General features: G+C 36.8%; 2 protein-coding genes and 1 long non-coding RNA gene across 3 annotated transcripts; 1 reads left to right on the top strand and 2 right to left on the bottom strand.

The window, feature by feature from the left end:
- Window positions 1-1,056: 1,056 nt before the first annotated feature.
- On the bottom strand, window positions 1,057-6,366 carry LOC141480445 (uncharacterized). The gene is made up of 2 exons (XM_074170411.1): window positions 4,426-6,366; window positions 1,057-4,367 (listed from the first exon to the last, which is right to left on the bottom strand). Exons 1-2 carry the CDS (start codon window positions 4,985-4,987, stop codon window positions 1,093-1,095), a joined length of 3,837 nt encoding a protein of 1,278 aa, XP_074026512.1. The 5' UTR covers window positions 4,988-6,366; the 3' UTR covers window positions 1,057-1,092.
- Window positions 6,367-12,157: 5,791 nt separating this feature from the next.
- Window positions 12,158-13,757, bottom strand: LOC141480622 (uncharacterized). The gene is made up of 3 exons (XR_012464448.1): window positions 13,634-13,757; window positions 13,397-13,577; window positions 12,158-12,310 (listed from the first exon to the last, which is right to left on the bottom strand). It is a non-coding gene; the product is annotated as an uncharacterized lncRNA (long non-coding RNA).
- Window positions 13,758-19,696: 5,939 nt separating this feature from the next.
- On the top strand, window positions 19,697-20,248 carry LOC141480605 (uncharacterized). Its single transcript, XM_074170795.1, has one exon. It carries the CDS (start codon window positions 19,697-19,699, stop codon window positions 20,246-20,248), a length of 552 nt encoding a protein of 183 aa, XP_074026896.1.
- The last annotated feature ends 3,984 nt before the right edge of the window (window positions 20,249-24,232 follow it).

Raw genomic sequence — 24,232 nt, 5'->3', positions numbered from 1 at the left:
GCGCGCCGGCGCGAGCGTAATGGGGCCACCGCGCCGGCGCGCTTCGCGCGCCGGCGCGGTGGCCCCCCACCCACCACCCCGGGGGAAGGAGGGGGGGGGTGGGGGGTGGGGGGCGGCGGGGCCGCGCTACGCGCGGCCCCGCCGCCCCCCACCCCCACCCGCGCGCTTCGCGCGCCGTGAAACCTAACCTAACCTAACACCTATGACCCTAACCTACTGTATGTATTAATCTAATCTAACCTAACGCGGGAGTAAATTCACCATGTTGGTTCAATTAATACGTCATCTGTTGGTTTTGGTTTTGGTTCTATTATTCTAACATTTGGATCAATGTCCAGTCCTGGATATCCCAGTCCACCTGATGGCCTGACTTTATGGCTTTTCTCCAAAACTTCAACTCTCTCTTCTAGTACATCATACTTTTTCATTGTAGTCCCTGTTATGTTTGACATAGCATCAAATTTTTTATTTGTAGACGCTGTTATGTCAGACATTTTTATGTCCACATCATTTGTAAGTTTGTCAAATTTACGAGTGAAAGTTATCCGAGCCTCTGCAATTTTATCGTCAAATGCTTGACGGGCATCGCGAGCAATATTACCTATTGTGGATTGTATTGCAGCTTGTAGGGCTAGAAGTATAACCTCCTTTGTTCCGTTAATTTCCCCCTCAAGATATGATACAGTTACACAATCACTCTTGTCAATTGGTTCGCTTATATTTTTCAATATTTTTCTTTGCATGTCATAATGACCATCTTTTGTTAATTTAAAACCAATCCCGGGAGGACCTCGAATGACATTACCACCCAATTTTCTTTTTCTACCAAACTTATCGATTGTTTTAGACATTGTGCACTCTACGATGATTCTTTTCAAACTGATATTTCTTTCATTTACATTATGCTATATACTTTACAGTAATTGGTTAGGAAAATAGAAATGAAACAAATAATATTTTTATCATTTTTTATTCATCTAAGTAACTTGGTAAAAGTGATACATATACAATACATAATACAATAATCACAAATAATCACAAATAAGAATGTTCCGGTTTGAAGGAATAAGCAATAATACTTCGAATTATAATTCAATTATTCATCTCTACAGTCAACAAATTGATTAGTTGGTCTAAGGCGCTCTCTTGAGAAAAAGAATGAACGATTTCAGACACCCAACGAATGTTATCATTAGGATCATTTCGATAATATTCTATATCGCTATGACCCCATGGAAGAGTTCGAGTGGTATTCGGAATGATGAATCTCTTGTCGTCATGATACGATAAAGCGACTTTATTTTTCAATTCAGTGTAAATATCATGCAATACGCTTCTGAACGAGTTCATCTTCCTGAATATCATACCTCCCTCTTCAATGATTTTTTCATAGTCTTCACATGTCAATTCATTCTTTATAACAGATCGTTTCACACCTTTGGCCTTCTTCAGTTCACCATCAACAGATTTCACGTAATACGCTTTAGCACCTGTACCGTAAAAGCTGATTATTGGATCATTTGGGAATTCATCTTTGAAATTACCCAGAACTGACTTTGTCACTGGAATATTGAATTGGTTTCCTATTTTATAATTAGATGTATCGAACTTACTTATATTATTTTTGATAAATTCATAGAAATTGTCTGTATTTACTTTGAGAATAAGGGAGTCGGTATCAGTGTAGAGTAAGGACGCATCTTCTCCAAACTGTTGTTTGATACATCCATAGAAAAAATCATACATAACTGTTTTAGATAATTCTAGAATGGAAAATCCTAAATATAGTGGTTTATCATAATGAACTTTTACTCTAGCCAATTGAATGGTAACAAAATTTTCTGTAAAAATAGAGCATTTTTTAAAATTTGGTCGAGATATGAGACAACTAGCACCTATAGTTCTTTTTATATTTTCCCAATGTGTAATGAGTCTAACATCAATTCTATTGTCTACGTTTTCCATTGTTTTTCCATAGACTGCATTATTCATTAGTTTGTAGAAATCTTTTTCAGATTTGTTATTAGACCTATTACGCATTTCAGTATTCAAATCTATATAAGGCTTCATCCAACATGATTGCTTAAACCTCAATACTCTATGTGTGTTCATCACTATCAAACCATGATTGACAGCTTGCTGTAAGTTTCTATAGTGAACAATATATTTTCTTTTGTCGTTTAAATTTGGAATTAATTTGGGAACTTTCGATTTTGCATATGGAGGTATCAAACGTTCAACTAAGAATGGTAAATCGGAATGTTTATCATGAAGTTCTTGGGGATAATGTATATCCACTTCCAATACATATCCATAAGGACTATCGATATCCACATTCATTATATCAAGATTGAGAATTTCATGAGGTGCTAACCATGAAAATTCACCTGTTGGTAATGGTTGCGACATGCTGTGACCATATAGATTTGTTGCATCCAAATATGAAATGAATGAAGATGGTTCATTTGGATTATAATCCGGTAAAAATGTATTGTTTGCTTTATGTTTCCTTTCACTACATTGACTTATTCCACCACGAATACCTTTTTGAAAGAAGTGAACCATATCAATATCAGTTAGTAATTCCAATTCAATATTAGTATATTTCAACATGGCATCCCACGATAATCCGGGTGCAGTGAAGTATTGTGCCGGATCCAATTTATATTTATCAACAGATATATTTCTAAAGTTTTCAAAAATGTCACATAATAGTAACACATCTGACTTTAAATATAAATCAGAGTATTCACCCAAATCCTGACATTCGAATAAATTCCAAACAAGTTGAGCTCTCCCATAATCATTATCTGATATATGTTCACAATTGAGTTTATCATAAAATTGATTTTTGGTTGGAAGTCTTGGATGATTCAGTTTTTCGATGTCATCAACAAAACTATAGGGAAATACACCTTTCTTTCTCATCAAATTGAAATTTTCAATTTGTGGGAAATGTTTGCGCATCTCGATACACTGATCAGATGTTAAATTTGCACCTAAATTCTCCAAAGAACTAGGCATGAATCTGAAACTATCAATGAATCTCATTTTCAAATAATTCTTCTTCACCCTACCATCTTTATCCGTATAGGAGTGTGTAAAGAGATGTTTTGTGAAAGATATATATTTTTCATTAGTTTGTGGGATGACATCCACTTTATCTTTGTTTTTATACAATTCCTTTATGAATAAATGACAATCATATCCACTGAGATTGTGAAAAATTATAGGAATGAAATTTGGCAATTTAAAATTCAAATTACAAGATGAATGAGCAGCAGGGGACCTTTTTTTTCCTGTGAGGTGACAATGATCCCTCACTTTGACTTCGCCATCATTAAATTGTTTGGAACAAATGCCACAATTTGTGGCAGAAGCAAACTGTTCCTCTTCCTCAGGAGTTTGTACATCCATAGGAATAGGAAACCTGAGATGATTTTCATAAATATTTTTCAAATCATCTTCGATTTTGCTAACGAATTTTTGGGCTGCATCCACACCCCTATACGAAACAAATTTTGATAAATCATCATTGTATGAACATTTAATCAAATAAGCAAATGAATAAGGCTCATGTTTGAATGTCTTGATCGAATACGAGTATTCAGGATTTGGTTTAGTGGTTTGAATCGGCTTCAGTACTGATTCAAAATCTGCATACACTACAAATGGTACCTTCATTTGTTTCTCAAAGTTTTCAAAAGTTAGTATATTTTCAGGTACCGTTTTCCCATATTTATTGACTTTGAAATTGGTTGATGGTGTTGTAGTACTCAAGTGATTACAATCATTTATCTTATGACGTAATAGTAATTGTTCATTAGAAAAATATAATAAACAGCCATCACAAAAATATTTCTTATGTTCATGAGCCGATAATTGGCTTGAAACTAATCTTGAAAGATCTTTGATCCAACAATAATGATTATTACCGAAATCATCTGTGATAAGTAACAAATTGACATGTCTTCTAAGTCTTCTCTGAGAGTAACGTAATGGTCCAATTATTTCATACATTATTTTACCCTTCTCGAATTTACTTTCTAAACCGTACACATTAACTGAAATATCATTCTTGTCTTCAAATTTCACAATATCTTTCAACTTTACCGGAAAATTCATACCTGTTACATCTATGACTGTACTGAAATGTGGATACGATGAAACTTCTGATGTTCTATCGATTGCAGGATGTAGTGCTGAAGTGATAGCCCATGCAAAACAATGCTGATCTTCATTACGGACATTAACCACGGCCTTCCTACGCTCAATACATTCAGGCAGCTTCACATATGAACATCCACTGAGCGGGCTGTATTTATTAATGTTCAACTCCAGAAACATGATTTTTTCACAAGTCCAACCTTAAATACAGAACAATATTACTAATCCATCCAATTAAAACTTGGTAGAAATGTTTACCTGAATCACGTTCCTGGAATTCTGTAGTTTGAGCGATAATCCCATTTCGAAATCCATCAAATAAGGAATTCAAATCAGTAGATTGATCAACTGTTCTATTCTGTGAATTAAATGATTTCGTTTCCTTCAGGTCTTGTGTTTGTAGAATATAACTCCCAAATACTTCCATATTCACTTTGATGATTTTGTGAACCCTGATGGCCGATTCCAATAATTCTATAACTTTCTGCCTGATTTCATTAAAGAATAACATGTAATCGGTGGAAACAATGGAACTCTGCACCCTGTATGTCGCAATCCGACGTTTGAAGGCGCTCTTTATGATTTGAACACCATCACTGAATTGAACACATGTATTATTCTTATGTTGTAGAGTTCTATTGTGAGAATTCACTTGAGTCAATGGAATCATCACATTACAACAATTACATGTGTACATAGGTGCTGCAGCGTCATCTAATCTCACTCGTTTCACTGATGGCCCTCCTTGGCAACTCTGGAGCTGATGACGACGAAGGTTGTCACTACGGGTAAAAGATTTACCACATTCACAAGAATACATTTTCTATGATATGTTCTCACTAACTCACTCGATGGAAACTGACATAACCAACACTCGCCCGCTTCTTAAATACCATAATCCATGTCGCCTGCGCATCACCGTAGAGAGTGAGGGTAGGTAAGGACACATCGATGCATCCGCTAGAGATGCCTGACGTCACAGCCAAGCCCATCTCCCAATTTGATGCGAGTTGCCGGCACGAGCAAGCAGTGATCGTTGCGCTCTCGGAGAGGGCAGACGTTTGCACAGTCCTCGCCCGCCTGCGTGTCACCATCAATAGCGAGGGTAGGGTGATGCGTTACGTCACATCATTCACTGCTTCGAGAGCGATAGCCGAACAAGCAATTGTCGTTGCGCTCTCGGAGAAGACAGACGTTAGCACAGTCCTCGCCCGCCTGCGTGTCACCATTGATGGCGAGTCTGGGGCGTTACGTCACATCCTTCACTACATCGAGGGAGGTGAGAGCAGACCGATGAATACGCATTACTCTGCCACACGTCGTGGAGTGAACATGTCGCTCTCTAGCCGTTGAACGGTTATTGCTGTGACGTCACTCCACTACTAACTTGGTGCCCTCACACCGATGGAGCATTCATTACTTGGAGGATCTTCGAAGTATGCAGACGTATGTTTGTACATAGACAAACAAGCACATGATGAAACCCTGTACCGTGCATTCTCTAACACACACACACACACACATACACACACAAAATCTCATATGAAAAAAAAAATCTGAACGATCCATGCACCAGACACTTCAAGGTCACAACGCCTTGACTTCACTGCACAACAAAAAAAAGCAAATAACACGTCATATTGGTGGGGGGAGGATTAGAACCGGGAAAAAATTTCTGAACGATCCATACACCACACCCTTCAAGGTCACATCACCTTGACTTCACCAAACAACAACCAATAAAAAAGCAATTAATACGTCATAGTGGTGGGGGGAGGCTTAGAACCGGCTCAAATCTCCTACTAACACGTGATTTGTTTTTTATGCCCGGGAATTTGTGTCCGAGTGAAAGGATTTGTGGCAAAACTTGGGGTTCAGGTCCCAAACAAATCCATTGGATTTATGTGATGATTGTAAGACCAATGATCACTTATGGTGCAATTGCTTGGTGGCCGAAGACTTTACAAAAAACGGCCCAAGCGAAGCTCTCTGGCTCACAGAGACAGGCTTGTCTGGCTATCAGTGGTGCCATCAGTACCACACCGTCAGCGGCCATGGAGATCCTTCTAGATCTTCCTTTTCTCCGCATTTTTCTGGAAAGAGAGGCTAGATGGACTGCATACAGATTTGTGTACATTGCCAATTTCACAAATGAATTCAATGCAGAGTGCAACAAACTGTTGGTTGACATTGGAAGTCACAGCATTCTGGAAGTGATCTCTGACTTTATGCCTCCAACTGTCAACTACGAACTGCCTTATAAAGTACTATTCCCGAGTAGAGAGGACTGAATGCTGCGGGAGAAGAAAATATTAAGAGCAGATAATTGTTGGTTCACAGATGGATCAAAAACACCTGCACCTTCTGGTGCAGGTGTTTTCAGTCGCAGACCCAGGACAGAGTTATCTACCTGCCTAGGAACTTATGCGACTGTATTTCAAGCGGAAATTTGCGCTATTGAATTGTGTGCGGAGAGATTGGATAAATCCAACCTCACTCACAAGTCAATAAAAATATTCTCGGACAGTCAAGCGCCGTTGGAAGCTCTTGGCTCCTACCGAGCAACGTCTAAATTGGTAGCAAACTGCCAGAAAAGGAAGACTAAACAGTTTGTCTCTAGTCTGGATTCCTGGCCGTACTGGCCTGGAAGGCAATAAAGCTGTTGACTCTCTTGCAAAGAAGGGTGCTGCAAGCGGCTTCATTGGAGCAGAACCTGTCATTGGCATCGCTTTGGGCTTTGCCAAACAAACACTGAACACCTGGATGCCAAGAAGAGTTATGAACTTCAGGCAGAATCTTCCAGGATTGGCTCACTCCAAGGCGTTTATTCACCCTTCGAAGCTTGATTCCAAACAGTTGTTGGACTACAGTAGGGATGAACTACGATGTCTAACAGGCCTTCTTAAAGGTCACTGTCATTTGAATCATCACATGCAGAGACTTGGACTGTCGAAAGACAGTGTGTGTCGCCTCTGTCTGGAAAATAATGAAACTGCAGAGCATATACTTTGTGCCTGCCCCGCTGGGGACCGAATCGGGTTCTTTAAGATCGGCAGATCCGTACTGTCACCATCTGATCTGAAAGACCACTCACCATATAAACTAATCGGCTTCGTTAAGAAGGGTTTATTTGGCCGAGTGTGAATAGGTGTGAGCCCCAATTAACCCTAATGGGTTGCGGTAGAGGGTCGAATAGACCCACTCACTTTAGACCTACCTACCCTATATTTTCGAAAGTTTCGTAAGAATACATTTCGAAGGTAGAAGATTGAAAGCTCTCTACAGAAAGCGTTTGTATCAATTTCACTGATATTGTTCTATCGGTGGGGTTTTGTACTTCCATAAGGGCGTAACCATTTTTTGAAGTTGTCAATATTTGCGGAATGAAAAGATCATTAAGTGTTCCCTCAAGGGTAAAAATTTCACCTTCAGCAACTGTGACAGGCAGATATTTAAGTACTCTTTCTTGTGGGTTGACAGAGAAAGAAAAACTCGTATCTGTAGACTGTTTGAACTTGAAAGGAATTTTAACATGATTTCCTATGACTCTCTGATTCACAAGGTGAATATGCATATTTATCAAGTCTGATAATACTAAAACTCCTTCAAAGTAATCGTGGAAATCAAATAAAAGTAAAGTAATTCCATTGTTCGTGTTGAACTCTGGAAAAGCAGGTACCTTACTTTCTGACTTCTTAAAGCCGTTTTGATATAATAGTATTTGAATGATAAATTTTGTTTGGGAATAATTTTTCAATGATAGATGGTTTATAATCGATCTAGAACTTTCAGTATTGATTAGTAGTTTAATAATTTTATTTATATGACTAACTTCGACATAAGGTAATGCATTGTTACAAAATACGTTGATTTCGACTAAGTATGATTTTCGAATTGGGTTGTTAAATGAAAATTTCCAGTTTCATCACAATCTATGTCGCAATCTTTGTCGTATCCTCAGATATAAAATTCGGTTTTTGACTCGCGGTAAACATTTTGAGGGTTTCGGTAATTATTATATTAGGGTTCCTAAAAGTGCTGTTTTGTTGATAAAAAGGTCTTTGAAACATATTTGTTGGGTTTCTTGATGTAGTGGACATGGGTTCCGGTTTCGGTAATTGATTAGGTGGAATATTTTTTGGTTTAAAAACATTCTGAGAAGGTCCGAATACTTCTCGATTTGTAGGGTATCTTTGCAGTTGTTTGGTTGGATATTAATAGGTTGGCTTGGCCAATTAGGTTTAGTTGAAAATTGTGGATTGAAAAAATGTTGGTAATTTTCAAAAAATAATTTGGGTTAGAGAAATTTTTTTTTTGAAAATTTTGTCTTTGAGGTTGTATAAATCTAGGGCCATTTTGGTTGACGTTTGGCATGATGGATTGTCCACCAAAAGTATTGAACTTTGGTTTATAATCGTTTAACAAACCATACATTTTTTCAAAATTTTCGAACTCATTTACGTATGCCATGGCATCTTCCAGTATGGCTGGCTTTTTGAGATGCATATTATTTCTCAAAATAACAGGATAACCAGCAATAAAAGTACTGAGGGCTATTTTATCATAGTGAGTCGTTTGGTAAAGATTTTCTTGTGGAGTTAAGTCTGGGTTGTAAGTCTGACTCTTTGAACTACATTACTTTTGGTTAATTGAATTCTACTACCGAAAGTCATCAGATCTTCTCCCCTATGGAGTCGACTAGTTAATTCTTGAAATAAACAGTCCAAATCTCTCCTATCCGAAAAACATTGTTTCAGAGCAGATTTTAAGGGGTCCCAAGAATTGAGTTCGGTGCTGTTACCAACCATATACTCGGCTTTACCTGTCAGTTTTTCTTGAATACATTCAAGAATGTGTTCATTAAGTGAAGCATCATTAAACACGTTGTAAGCATTAACTATAGCATCGCATCTACTGATAAATTTGTTCAATGTATTGCTATCACCATCAAAACTTTATAAATTGTTTATTCTAGATTTGAAAAGGTTCCAAGTTGGTTGAGACTGGACTAGTGTAACCATTGTGGGTTGAAAAGTATTATCAAAATTTCCAGTTCCTTCTCCGTTGATTCCTTGCAGCTTCCCTGGGGCTGTGTCGTCTCCTTGTCAGCTCGTTCTGGGTGGTTCTCAAAGAATTCTTGTTGAATTGTGCTGAAGGGGTTGAAACTCCACGACGCAAAAAGTTCTTTTTCACGCTGCACAAATCCTACCGACTGCGCCAATTAAATGATTGGAACGAGAAAATAAATTTTTAAAAAAGAATTCATTTTACAAACTAGAAAGACTGTTTCTTACGATAGCTATGAACAGAATAATAATTAATATAATGTTAACTGGATGCTAACTGCATGTCGAGATAAGGGTTTCCTGGAATATCTTTTACTCAGCTGAATTTTCTTGTGAATGGCCGTGTCATGGGAACTATGACCACGTAGCTGGAGGGTCCAAATTATTTAAAACGATTAAAAACGTATACTCAATTTCATAATGCACAAAAAAATCTTGCATAAGTTACACAAAGCCGTCGTTTATCTTCAATGGAATTTGTCTAGTCATACTTAACTGAAAACTTTTTTTTGTGTTATATAAGTTTTCATATTCTAATATTTGTTTTTTTGTGGGATATTTCGATCAAGAGTTAATCATTTTTATATTTATAAACGTTGGTAGTATTTCTGTTTCCCTACCCAATGCCTCCTCTTTACTTGAAGATTGGCCACCTAAAATATTCCAAATCTGATATGTGCGGAATATTAAAATCAACCTGTAAAGTATGACTTCCTTATCAAAAACGGGAAGAAGTCCGAACTACAAGGTATATTTCCAATTTCACGAGAATTGTTGAAATTTTCCATATTCAAAAGGTAGGGGTGGAATTTAATTATTAATCTGGTCGAGGTTCATGTCTGGGAGGCCCGACCTGAAGGATTTTCTACCGATCAATTTTTATGGATAGTTCCAAAAAAGCTTGACGTTTCGGGACAAAGGCAACTTATAATAGACTTTAGAAAACTCAATGCTGAAACAATAGAAGATAAATATTCATTACCACGAATTGATTAAATTTTAGATAACATTGGTGATGTGTTTATTTTTCAACCCTCGATTTGGCACAAGGTTTTCATCAAATTGAAATGAGTCCGGAAAGTATTGAAAAAACCGCATCTTCAGTAAATATACGCGTAGGACATTTGGTTTAAAAAAATGTTCCATCAACATTTCAAACAGTTATGGATAATATCCTCAGAGAATATCTACATAAAACATGCTTTGTCTACATGGATGATGTCGTAATATTTCCAAAATCGGTTCACGATCAAAAAATTCATTTTAAACAAATCTTTGACAAATTTTGTGAATACAATTTGGAAATTCAATAGGATGGAGTCAGAATTATTCAGAAAACAAGTTGCCTCGTTAGGACATATCATTCATATTATTACACCTGAAGGAATTTAACTTAATCCTACAAAAATCAAAGCTGTACAAGACTAACCGTTACCCACTACAACAAAAGAAATAAAATCCTTTCTAGGATTGCCAGGTTACTATCGTATATTCATCAACAATTTGGCTAAAATAGTGCCACCATTTACTAGATGTTTAACAAACGGAAAAAAAATTGACTCAAACAATCCTGAATAATAATAATAATATTTATTGGTGAATATACATATTTCAATGTCACAAGTTGTACGAGGCAATTTCCGAATAAATATAGAAATCCCTCAGAAGGATAAACCTGTGCGTGGGTTCTGCAGAAATTGGAGTACTAATGAATACAAAAATTAAACTATAAAATAGTATAACTAAATGAATAAATGGTTAGACAGTTTAGAAGTATTAGACATACTAATTCAATTATATCTCCAAACTTTCTGTATGAAGATGTAAATCACTTTCTGTGCATGTCACTGTGATAATAAACATTTTTCATACCAACGTACTGGTGTATCTGAACCCTTGGCAAGCCTAAGACCCAGGTTTTGATCCAGTTTTGAATGAATTGTTACTCCTGATATTTTTTTTATGATATGGTACGAGATTATATAATCGAGCTAGGTATGAGTAAGACCTTTGAAAGATGTTTTTCCTTGAATTCAGATCATATGAATTATTTTTGTGTCGAGTTTCATATTGATGTTCTATTTTCCTTAATTCATGTCCATTAATATGTTGTTTTATTATAGTTTTGAGAAAGTAGAGTTGTCTGATGTCTAGAATTCATGTTTCTGTATATAATGACTCGCTCGGGTAAGTTCGGTTAATTCATGTCTATTAATATGTTGTCTAATTATGGTTTTGAGAAAGTAGAGTTGTGTGATGTCTAGAATTCATGTTTTATATAATGAGTCGCTCGGGTAAGTTTTTTTTGAGGTGGATAATTTTCAATACCGATTTTTATAACTTTTCTCGAGATCAATTGCCCAAACACCAAACTGATATTTTTGCACTCGACGCACGTTTCACCAAGTGAGCATCCTCGGGAGAAGAAAATTAATGCTGATTTATATATATATATATATATATATATATATATATATATATACCAAGGAATTTCAGCTTATCTACTGATAAAACAGAAAGTTCTACTTCATCGTATTTTATTAAAAGTGATTTGAAATCTGGTAGATTCTTGGCATACGAAGTGAAGGTAATGTAAAGTGTTTTGGATATATTTATACTCAATAATTTACTTTCAAACCATTTAATTATCGTTTTGAAATTTTTTTCTGCTTTTTGTTTCAGAGAATACCATTCAGAGAATTCCAGAGATACACATAAACATTCCATAAATGTAAATAATTATCATCTATAACGCCCCTCTTCTAAACTTATCCACATTTTTCCTAACCTTTTCGACTTAATACTGATGCTAATAATATTGCATTACGAGTTTTATCATGAAATAATCACCCTTTTATCCACAAATCGTTGTGCCGATCGTACAAAGTTTGAATACTGACGCAATTAATCAGTTAGAAACAGACATTAATAACAATATTTTATTTCTTTGCCTTACTGAAACACATACAAAAGTAGACACTATCCACATAAAAAACATAAGAAGATTTGAACTAAGCACCTACTTCTGTGGAAACCTATATGATCAAGGTGGCGTTGCTATATACTCAAGAGTCGGACTGAAATATAAAAAGATAAAACTAGATAAATATTGTATTGAAAAACACATCGAAATTTGTGGTATTTCTTGCAAATTAGATGGCATTACTACCATCATTTTCACTTGCTATAGATCTTCGTGTCGTGATCATAACCTATTTTTCGAAACTATACAGAAGGTTTTTGATGAGTTTTATAAGCCTATTGTAAATATTATTTCAGCAGGTGACATCAATAACGATTCTATCGCTGATTCAAGGGATTTGTAAAATGAACAAACTCGAAGATATTTTGTCTAGCTTTGCTTTGCATCCAATTGTGAAATGGCCAACTAGAGTTACCTCATATTCATCTACTATTATCGACCAAATTTTCAGTAACGTTGACAATGATATTTCAGACCATAAAACGGTACTTCTTCAGATATCTGAAACGAAATTGCTCCTTTCGAAAACTTTCCTAATGGGGAGAAGTTTCAATAGGCACTCTGTTGAACACTTATGTGAAGCACTCAAATTCGATTCATGGAAAGATGTTACCGAAGTTTGTACAGTAGATAAAGCATTTGAATACTTTTGTGCTGCATTTTTCCATCACTTCAAAATGGTAATTCACACGACAGGAATTGAGTAACCGATAAAGTGAAATTATCTAGTAGAAATTTGGAAGATCCTCATATTTTGCGAAATGGGTATCCTGAAACCCTCACAGCCGCTTACAGAAAGGCCAAAAAAACATGTTATATTGTTAAGAGACTCAAAAAAACTCTTTATCAGAACCGAATTATAGATTCCCCTAATCCTAGTAGAACAGCATGAGAAGTAATATCCGAACTTTGAAATAGGAAAGACGACACTCTACAAGATAACCCAGATGATTTATCAAATTTATTCAATGGATTTTTCATTATTTCTCCTTCAGAAATGATTAGCAAAATAAAAGTAGATGATGAAGTGAACCATCGTTCCATAAATACGAATCCGCATTCCATTTTCTTAGAGCCTTTTATACTTTTTCTGGTTAGCAACAAAATCAAAAACAAATAATCATCCGGCCCCGTTATTTCTCATCAAGAAATCTTTTCCCTTCCGTATAATGCTACTCACCTTCCTTGTCAACCTGTCATTTCCAACTGGATCAATTCCGGAAATATTGAAGGTCGGCAAAATTGTCCCAATTTTTAAAAAGCAGGAACCAGAAAAACTGTAAAACTATAGGCCAATTACCATAAATCCGGGTTTTTCCAAGATTTTTGAGTGCTCCTATTCAGATAGGTTACTAAAATTTCTGAAAAAACATGGTTAGACAAACAACATGGTTTTCGCACAAACGAATTCACAAACACTGCAAAAATTCCAATTATCGAAACAGTTTCAATGCTTCTGGAATTAGGAGAATGCTCTGTTGGAATATTCTGCGATCTCAGCAGGGCTTTCGACTGTGTCAATCAATATCAACTCATGTCAAAGCTTTATTCGTATGGTATACGAGGTGTTGACTATGACTGGACTTTATTGTTTCTGAAGAATAGACAGCAGTTTGTTAGCTTGAAATATCATAGTGAATCTACCACTACTACTTCGGACGTCACGATGGGTGTATCACAAGGATCTGTGCTAGGTCTGATATTATTCCTACTTTATATGAATGAAATCGATAACTTCATCATAGATTCATACATAACGATGTATGCTGATGACACATCCTTAGTGGTGTCCAGTAATGTGGATTATCTTCTGTTTGAGAAGTGTGAAAGTACTCTGAAGTCAGTTGTGAATTGGTGTGGATACAATTCATTGTACCTCAATGCTGAAAAACTCGGTGAAATTCCACAATCGTCAATGACAGTGCGAAAAATACAAATTCAAATAAATGATCAAACACCCATATACAGCATTTCTGGGGATAAACATGTGTAACTTAGAAAAAACACTGCACCTTTGATGAACAAATTGAATTCATTGTGTTACCTTCTCAGAAACATCACAAGCATTTTGACAGAACAACAACTATTAACATTATATCACGCGCAAGTTGCGACAAGGTTGCGATATGGCATATGTATATGGGGTAACTCTACACTAGCTTCAGATGTGTTTATTGTACAGAAAATAAATATTCGAAGAGTAGCAGGAGTTCTTAGTACTTTTTTGTAGAGATATATTTCAAAAATTTCGAATTATAACCCTATCCTGTATGTACATTTTTGAACTGTTAATCTATGTTTTTAAAAACAAGAATAGATTTCCATCAAATGGAAGTTTTTATAATGTGAACAAAAACGTCATATAAATGTTCCATTTCTTCCATATAAAACTACATTCAATTGTTCATCAGTGCTAGGTCTTATTATTCAATAAGCTCCCTAGGTTTGTTAAGAACAGTCGACAAAAATAAGGCTGCAACTGAAGCACACGGTACGATGCTCCGAGATAATTTCACAAAAAAAGAAACCTTATGAAGACGGGGAAATGATAAAACAGGCGTTTTTAGAAGCTGCTGATTCGTTATTTGCCAACTTTAGGAATAAAGACGAGATAGTTTCAGCTATAAAATCTATGCAACTTTCTGCTAATACAGTGATGAGATGTGTAGAAGTAATGAGCAATGATATTTTTTTACAGTTAAGAACTGATTTAGATAACTGTGTTTATTTTTCACTTCAACTGGATGAATCATCAGATGTCGTTGACACTGCCCAGATGGCCGTGTTCGTCAGGATGGTTTTTAATGATTTTACAATTAAAGAAGATCTTTTGAAGTTCATTCCACTGAAAGGACACACTACTGGACATGAGCTGTTTTCTCAATTAAAAAATATTATTTTTTCCGAGAAAATTCCAATATCGAAAATGGTAGGCTTGACAACCGATGGCGCTCCAGCTATGGTGGGTTGTGATAAGGATCTGGTGGCGTTATGTCGTAAAGATGAAACTTTTTCGCAATTTCTCTGTTACCACTGCATATCCATCAGTAAGCATTATGTGGAAATTTCCTGAAACTAAACAACGTTATGAAACTGGTGGTAAAAATTGTGAACAAGATTGGAGCTCAAGCGTTACAAAGAAGATTATTCAGAACCATGGCCGATGAAGTTGACTGTCAATACGGGGACCTACTCCTTCACTTTGAAGTCCGATGGTTAAGTAGAGGACGGGTGCTGAAAAGTTTTAATGATGTCCTATCTGGCATAGTTCAATTTTTCAAACAACGCGATGAACCGACTCCGGAACTAGAAAATTCAATATGGCTTAGAGATTTTGGTTTTCTCGTGGACATGACTAGCGGAAATGATTTCTGATATAAAAGCATTTAACAAAAAGCTGGAGTTTTGGGAACAAAACCTAATTAACAGCGATGCTAAGCATTTTCCTATTCTTTCAGAAAAAATATCTCTAAATCCCTTAGAACCCTATGACAACAAATATCATGTGGAAATAATTTCTACCCTGAAGAATAACTTCAAAAATCGTTAAGGATTTCAATGAAATGGCTTTAGTAGCGCAGTTTGTTGTTTCACCCTTTATGGAAATTGATATCCAACAGATTGCAACTTGTGTTATACAGAACTTTAGCGAAGACATCGCTGCAACAGAAATGGAAGTCATTGAGTTTCAAAATGATTTAGCCTTAAAATCGTTAGTCTCAAGTACTGAATGTATCTGGCCTATTGTAAGTAAAGACAAATATTCAGTTCTATGCCGTGTTGCCTTGAAAGTGAAAGCATTATTCAGTTCAACCTATTTGTGTGAATCTTTTTTTTCCAATATGAAGTTTATTAAGAACAAATATCGCAATCGACTTACAGATGAACATTTGGATGATTGTATTCGAATGGCTGCATCAAATTATACTGCAAACATTAAAAAAACTATCGATGAGTCTGAGTGTCAGCCTTCTCACTTAACGTGCTTTTTTATTTTTCAATGTTTATGTTCATTATAGTGCGTTACTTTTTTGTTGTTATTATTAACTATTTTTAAATCATACGTGACATGCCGTTGTGGCTGGATAAAAGCTTGTGTTTATTTTTCAAACACCTTCGTTTGATAGGTAGGAATGTAGCTATGAACAAGTACGTACTAGTAATATTATTTTGTTATTAGTTTATTATTAGTATCTATGTATTATGTATTACCAGTTAAATAGTAAAATAAATACATATAATGATAAATTAACTGTGGATTATTTCATTTACGTTACGTTACGTGGCTTCCGTGTGGGTAGCTCGCTGTTTATTCCAAAATTAACAAAGTAGCTCAACACATTGAAGAGGTTGGCGACCACTGCCATAGAGAAATTACGCTTATATTGTATATAGTCCTGGGTTACACATCTATTGATGAGCAGGTTCTGTTAACATCCAGCGACTCCTCTCTTCGACCCTCTCTGCTCATATATCCGTTCGAACACTCGGTCAACTGCGGTGAGTATTCGTGTGTATAAGATGCTTTTAAACAACTAATAACACGAATTCAAGCATGATATCGGTCTGCAATTCTTAGGAATCGACAAGTCTCCGCTTTTGGGGATGAGAATGGTCCGCTCCTCGACAAACCAATCCAAAATCGGCTGCTCTCCGTCCAGCCATGAGTTGAAAACTCAGGCCAGATGGCGGTGGGTTCTTAGTAGTTTTTTCCACCAATAAGTGTTCAGCCCATCTGGGCCTGGAGCAACAAAGTTCTTGGAACCTACAAGGGCTCTTCGAACGTTATCCGGGGTTATCGAGTTGCGCGGTTCATTGAGCGCAGGCTGTCGAAGCTCTCCGTTGAAAGCTTCGAACTGTGCTAGGGCTGGAGTGTCTAAGTTGACTGGCTGCGGGTGTTCATAGATATCCTTCCGGAAGGATTTCACCTGATCAGCAGTGAGCGGATTATCCACAACGAGTGAAGGCTCTTGGAATAAGCGAGAAGATTTCTGGCGGAACCTAAGGTTTTCCGCGATACTTCGTGTTCGCCTCACTAGTGACTTCTTAGGAGCCACTAGCATTCCTATCCTATCAAGGCAGTACTGTTTGGTGGTCAACAGCACGCCTTGAATCGAAGTGTGATGGATACATCGTCATTTGGCGGCTATTCGCCGCACTGCGGGCGTGAAAGGCCTGTTGGCCGCCCTGTAATCCATCATACATTGGATACGAGACGAGTGTTGTCTCGCCGACGTGATCTTAGCCTCCATTTTGTGTGCACGCAGTTCAATCTTCCGAATCGCTAGGCCGGGATTTCGTCCTTCCGATTCGGAAAGCGATTGGACGACATCATACACGGCGGTGTTGATTTGCCAGATGTCAGCCTCTTCTGTTAGAACACTACGAACCTCCGCATCCAAACAAGCCAGTTCTTGTGGCATCAGGGGCCTAATGCTGTGGAGCGCCCTGTGTGTTCTGATTGACTCCATTGGTGGCATGATGCGAGTCTTATTAGCTTGTATGAGGCTGAGGGTGGGGAACGACTAGTTCCAATCAATTCGGCACTTCTCGTTCCCCACAACGGATTCAATATCCCCCGGAGCGAGGGCAACACTGTTGTCTCGTCAATACCGTAAGAGTGGCGTAGATGGTAATATAGCACTCTTAGGGCCGCGTTATGTCGATGGATATAGGCCGAGGGCGTATATGCTGGACATGCTGATAGTAAGTGCATTAGGGTCTCGGGCGCCTCGCGGTAGGCCCTGCACCTTGTGTCAGGAACCTCTATACCCATCACGCTACTGCAATAGACTAAGTTGTTGAAGACACCATCCTGGCAAACCATGATGAACCCCTCAGTTTCCGACTTCAGCCCACTCGACCTGAGGAAAACAAAAGTCAGGCGCTTTGATGAGCCAAGGTCTCCAATGTTATTGAAGAAGACCCCATTCATTGGCTTATTCTTGTGTTTCCGCAGAAGTGAGATTATCTCTGCGGCTTTTATATGAGCTTTTTGCTGATCGGGTACCAACTCGGTGACAGAGTTGTGGTCACCTCGTTCAGTGTCGAAAATTAAACCGAGTTTATCAGCTGCTCGGGCAGCTGCCTCAAAGGAGGAATGCTCCAGTTCCTGTTTGCTCATGGTCACGGACCATGCAGAGAATGGGATTCGAACTCCTGACGACTTTACAGCCTATATCCAGTACCATTCTGTCATGTAGACACTCCAAACTCAAAAGTCCACGGCCTTCCTGTTGCCGGGGGAAGTACAACCGTGGAACGGAATATTTGAGATGCATAATTTTTCAAGTCTTTACGTCGAGTTGATACAGCACCTACCGAGTTCACTTCACTACTCCAAACGAGTAAAGTAAGAATGGAACGGCAAGCATATTTGCTTTCCCGACAGTTCCGATGACCAGATCTGTTGAAGTTTGTGCTGATACTTGCCACGGAGAGAGTTCTTCACTGCTGTTATCTCTTGCGAGTGGCGTTGTTCCACCCCGAGGTAAGTATACGTCTCTCCGGCATACAAATGGTGTAGGATGCTTCCACCTACGACCTGTACGTCCTCTCCGTAGTCCCCGTACCTTTCTCTTTTGAGATAGACCATTGCACATTTGTCTATCCCGAATTTCAGACCGATAGCATGCGTGTACTCTTCCACCACCCTCAAGGACTGATGGAGATCCTTCTCTCTAGAGGCATAGAATTTAAGATCATTCAATATCCAATATTGAAGCAGGTTCAGTTTCGTTGACCTTTTGCTTCAAATAGCCCCATGATGAAAGTCCAAAGGTGTCAATTTATGATGCACTGTTTGGAACCTTTGGTGTAGTAATGAATATTACTGGAGTTTTTTCCCAACACCAAATCGTTATTTTTAACACCTCGACACGTGTTTCGATCACCAAGTGATCATCTTCAAAGAGGAAGATTAAAACTCCAGTAATATTCAAAGGTGTCAAATCTGGTGAGTGAGCTGGTCATTCCATAGGACCTCGACGGCCAATCCAACGACCGGGAAAAGTAATATCCAAATCGTTTCTTACTTGTCTGGAGTAATGTGGTGATGCTTCATCTTGTTGGAATACAATATCCATATCGAATTCATTAGGATTCGCTTCGACGATTTCAGTGATGAGAGGGTCAACAGTAGCTTCCAGCATATTCAAATACAGTTCCCCTGTTGAATTTTGATCAATAAATAGAGGTCTTACAATATGGTTTCCCAATATTACTGTTAGATATCGGATCATGTATAAAAACAAAGGTTTTTGTTGAACATTTTTTTACATGAGCTACCGACTCGTGGGAAACGGAGTTCAGTTGTGGTTTGGTTTTGGAATTAGGAATATATGTATAGTTGTGAGCTGGAAGCGTTTTATTTCATTCTAATACTCAACAATTGGCGACGAGGATATAAGAAATTCCACGCCAATTAATTCTTTCGTTAAGTGTGGCAAAGTGAGAATAAAAACATCGAACAGAAAAAACAATGGCAACAGGACTTTTTGGTTCTCTCGCTGTATTTGATCACAAAAACTCAGACTTTTCTGTATTTAAGGAACGATTGAAACAGTTTTTCATTGCAACTGAAATCAAAGCAGAAACACGGAAAAAAGCAATCTTAATGAATACTTTGAACGAAAAGTGCTATGTTTTGCTGCGTAATTTATGCATACCGGACTTACCTGAAGCAAAAACTTATAGTGAAATCATCGACATCCTAACTGTGTATTTTTCCCCCGTAAAATCGTACTTTTCGGAACGTTTAAAATTTTACAATGCTCGAAAAAGTATGAGTGAAAGTGTTTCCGAATGGGAAGCAAAGTTGAAAAGTCTCGCTAAAAATTGCAAGTTCAGTGAGGAGCAGAAAATAGTGTTGCGAGACATATTTGTAATTGGGATGGGAAACGAAAAAATTATGTCCCGTTTATTTGAGGAAGATGCATCAAGTGAAGCAGTAACGTTAGCTTCCGTAGTGAAAATAGCTTTAGCAAAGGAATCCGCTATTAAAGAACAAGAAGAAGTGCAGAACGAATATTAAAGTTGAAGACGTCCATTTCAGTCGTTCCCCGGAAAGCAGAAGGGTTCGCAAAGGTATAGCAGCAGGTAGGACAGGGTGTGCACAGCGAAATGTGCTTTCTTCTGGAAGCATTTCACGAGATTCAAGTGAGTGCTATGTATGTGGTCGATTAAACCATAAAAGTTCGGAGTGTAGGTTCCGGAATAACAGTTGTTATAAATGCGGGAAAAAGGGGCATTTGGCACCAATGTGCAATCGTTCTAATGTTAGCCAAAATTTCATAAAAGATATAGAATCCGAACAAACTGCCGAGTTCATGTTTAATTTAGAAAATATCGAAATTGATAATAAAGGAAATGTAAAACCCACCTATGTTAAATTGATAATAACCCATTCAGTTTTGAAGCCGACTCCGGCTTTGCGTATGCCGCAATTTCTGAAGTTTATTTCAAAAACATTTTAGAAATAAGTTACTTCAGAAAAATGATTTGTTGTTAAGAGATTATGTTGGAATTTCGTTCAAGCCGTTAGGATTTGTAGAAGTTGAAGTATTTTACGAAGGTAAAGCTTACATGTTGAAAATATATATTATTAAAAACGGAGGTCCACCATTAATAGAAAGAAATGGATTAAAAATGTTAAAATTAGGAATAAGTAAAGTGAATAAGATCGAAAATAATCTGAACAATATAAGTTTTACTGTCAATCCTGATGATTAACTAATGAAGTATATTGCCGTATTCGAAAATAATTTCGGAACTTTTAACAAATTTAAAGTTTCTTTGAAATTAAAACCAGGGGCTGTTCCAAAATTTCATAAGGCTTGAAACCTAAAATAGAAAATGAATTAAAAAGATTAGTTGATAATGATATTTTAATGCCTGTCGAATTTTCGGAATGGGCAACACCCATCGCATCGTTCCGATATTGAAACAAAATGGTGGGACTCTGTGGCGATTTTAAAATAACCCTCAATCCTCAACTGGAGGTACAAAGATACCCTCTTCCGAGAATAGAGTATTTGTTTAATCAATTGCAAGGAGGTGAAAAATTTTCAAAAATAGATCTTTCTGAAGCCTACCAACAAGTGTTGTCAGACGATAGTCAAAAGTTGGTTACAATATCCACCCACAAGGGGTTATTTTCTTTCAAACGCTTACCGTACGGAATACGTTGTGCTCCATTTATTTTTCAAAATTTAATGGATAGTTATTTCACAATTCCCGGGGTAGTGTGTTTCTTAGATGATCTTCTTATCACGGGCAAAGATGTCAAAGATCATTACGAGAGATTAGAGTTAGTTTTACAACGTCTCCAAGAGTGTGGCTTGAAAATCCGTAAAGAAAAATGTGCTTTCTTTCAACATTCGGTTATATTTATATATATGGGTTACAAAACTGATAAAACCGGTCTCCATAAATCGGAAGATAGAGTTTATAAAATAAAACAATGTCCTCAACCACGAAATATCAGTGAGTTAAAATCGTTTCTAGGTATGGCAAACTATTATTGTAAATTTATACAAAATGCATCAATGATTTTGCAGCCTTTATACTGTTCGTGGCAATGGACCACAGAGTGCCAAAATAGTTTTGAATAAATTTAAAAAATGTTATTGTCAAATACGGTTTTAGCTCACTATGATCCGAATAGACCTTTGAAATTAATGGTGGACTCTTCTAATTTTGCAATTGGTGCAGTGATCAGTCATATTTATAACGACAATGTTGAACGACCTATTGCATTTGCATCTCGGATGATGACATCAGCCGAGATAAAATATTCACAAATAGAAAAGGAGGGACTGGCTATAATATTCGGTGTAAAACATTTTTTTCAGTATTTGTATGGGAGAAATTTTTTTCTTTACTGTGATCATAAACCATTACTTACCATATTTGGAGAAAATAAGAGTTTGCCGGTTTTCTCTGCAAATGAAATTAAATATATTCCATCAAATGAAAATACAGCAGATTATCTTTCACGCATAAAAATAGATAGGCAAAATAATGATTTTGGTGCATCAATTCACTATAACGAGACATTTGATTCTATGTCCTACTTTCATTTACTAGAAAAGGAGAATTTTCCGTTAAACTTTTCTCAAATTAGACAAGAATCAAGAGTAGATCCGATTTTGAGTAAAGTTATGTTTTATATACGAAATGGGTGGCCAAAAATTGTTTCAAAAGAACTTCAACCATTTTTTCTTCGAAATAAAGAATTAACAATAGAACAAGATTGTGTAATGTGGGGCTATCGTATAGTAATTCCGAAAAAATTTGTGTCAAATTCACTCGGGTCACGTAGGTATAGTAAAAATTAAAGCACCACTAAGGTCCTATGTATGGTGGCCGTCAATGGACGCAAACATTGAAGAAGTGGCAAGGACTTGTAAAATTTGTGCAAAATTTTCTAATAATCCCCCAAAAATATCACTGAAGCCTTGGGATTGGCCCAAAGAAGTGTTACAGTTACTTTTTAGTTTTGGAGGACGTCACTTCCAAGTGGATCGAATATTTTCAAATAAATAATATGTCTTCCAAAACTACCATAGAAATTCTTACTAGTGTTTTTGCAAGATTTGGGCTACCCAGGGAATTCTGTACCGATAATGCTCAATCATTTTTGTCGGATGAATTTCAATTTTTTTTAAACAAGGTATCAAGCATATTACAGGAGCCCCCATAATAAAAAAGCCCTAATTAAAGGTAAAGAAGAAGATAACGAAAGAAGTATCAATCATATCCTAAATTGTTTTTTATTTTACTACAGAAATACTCCACACACTACCACCGGGGAGACACCGTCTAAATTACTATTGGGACGAAAAATGCGTACCAGATTCGATTTAATGCTACCTTCAGTTGAAAGAGAGGTTCATAAAAAACAGGATTATCAAATAAAATATGATTATGAAAATGATATTATTTTTAGTGAACTCAAAAAGGTTTGGGTGCGAGATTTCAGACCGAGAAAGTCACCGTGGTGTGAAGGAATATTTTTAAAGAAAATTGGAAGTAGAACTTATATTGTAGAGGTAGAGGGAGATTTAAAATGAAAAAGACACAAAAATCAACTGAAAGCAAATAAGACTTTTGAAAAGGAAGGGAAGGATAAGGCAATTAATATAATACCTCGCTCTACTATCTCAGAAAAAATTGAAGAAATTGCCTCATCTTCGGAGGTAGCTGAAATATTAGATGTTACCCGGGAAAATATAAAATCTGATAATGATAGAATTTTAAGACGGCGTAGTCAGATTCGGCCTCCAGATAAATTGACATATTGATATTGTTTGTAATATATTCATCGTATAATTTGTATATATATATATATATATATATATATATATATATATATATATATATATATATATATATATATAAGGTGTTATATATATATATATAAGGTGTTAGATATCGGATCATGTATAAAAACAAAGGTTTTTATTGTTCATTTTTTTACATGAGCTACCGACTCGTGGGAAACGGAGTTCAGTTGTGGTTTGGTTTTGGAATTAGGAATATATGTATATACCATGTGAGCCGAAAATGTTTCATTTCATTCTAATACTTAACAATTACTGCCCAAACGTTAATTTTTTCTGGATATTGGGTATGTGTTTCCCGGAAAACGTGAGGGTTGGTGTCACTCCAATAACGGCAAATTTGTCTGTGAACATTGCCGTTTGAAAACAAAGTACACTCGTCACTAAAACAAATATTCTGGAGATAGGTAGCATGCCTTGCAATGATTTCAGTCATGATTTCGCAGAATTCTGTTCTTCGATCAGAGTCATCTTCAGTTAATTGGTGTAACATTTTAATGTTATATTGATGATACCTATTCCTCTTCAAAAGTCTTCATACAGTAGAAGGAGACACCTCACGAATATTCGTGACGGAATAAGTAGAGTGTTCAGGATTTCCTACCATCTCACCAATTATTTGCATTTGCTGTTCTTCCAGAACGGACGAATGACTACTCTACCGGTAGTTGTGA

Source organism: Leptinotarsa decemlineata, unplaced genomic scaffold (genome assembly GCF_025532065.1).
Source record: "Leptinotarsa decemlineata unplaced genomic scaffold, Ldec_3_MD MMD2_P_RNA_scaffold_9, whole genome shotgun sequence".
Taxonomy (NCBI): Eukaryota; Metazoa; Arthropoda; class Insecta; order Coleoptera; family Chrysomelidae; genus Leptinotarsa; species Leptinotarsa decemlineata.
This window is presented reverse-complemented; position numbering and strand designations above follow the sequence as displayed.

Bases quoted from the DNA above. Each gene is read 5' to 3' on its own strand.
- LOC141480605 (XM_074170795.1), top strand. From the start codon at position 19,697: ATGGCAACAGGACTTTTTGGTTCTCTCGCTGTATTTGATCACAAAAAC.
- LOC141480445 (XM_074170411.1), bottom strand. From the start codon at position 4,987: ATGTATTCTTGTGAATGTGGTAAATCTTTTACCCGTAGTGACAACCTT. The intron at 4,368-4,425 runs GTAAACATTTCT...TCTGTATTTAAG, and splicing joins ATTCCAGGAACGTGATTCAG to GTTGGACTTGTGAAAAAATC.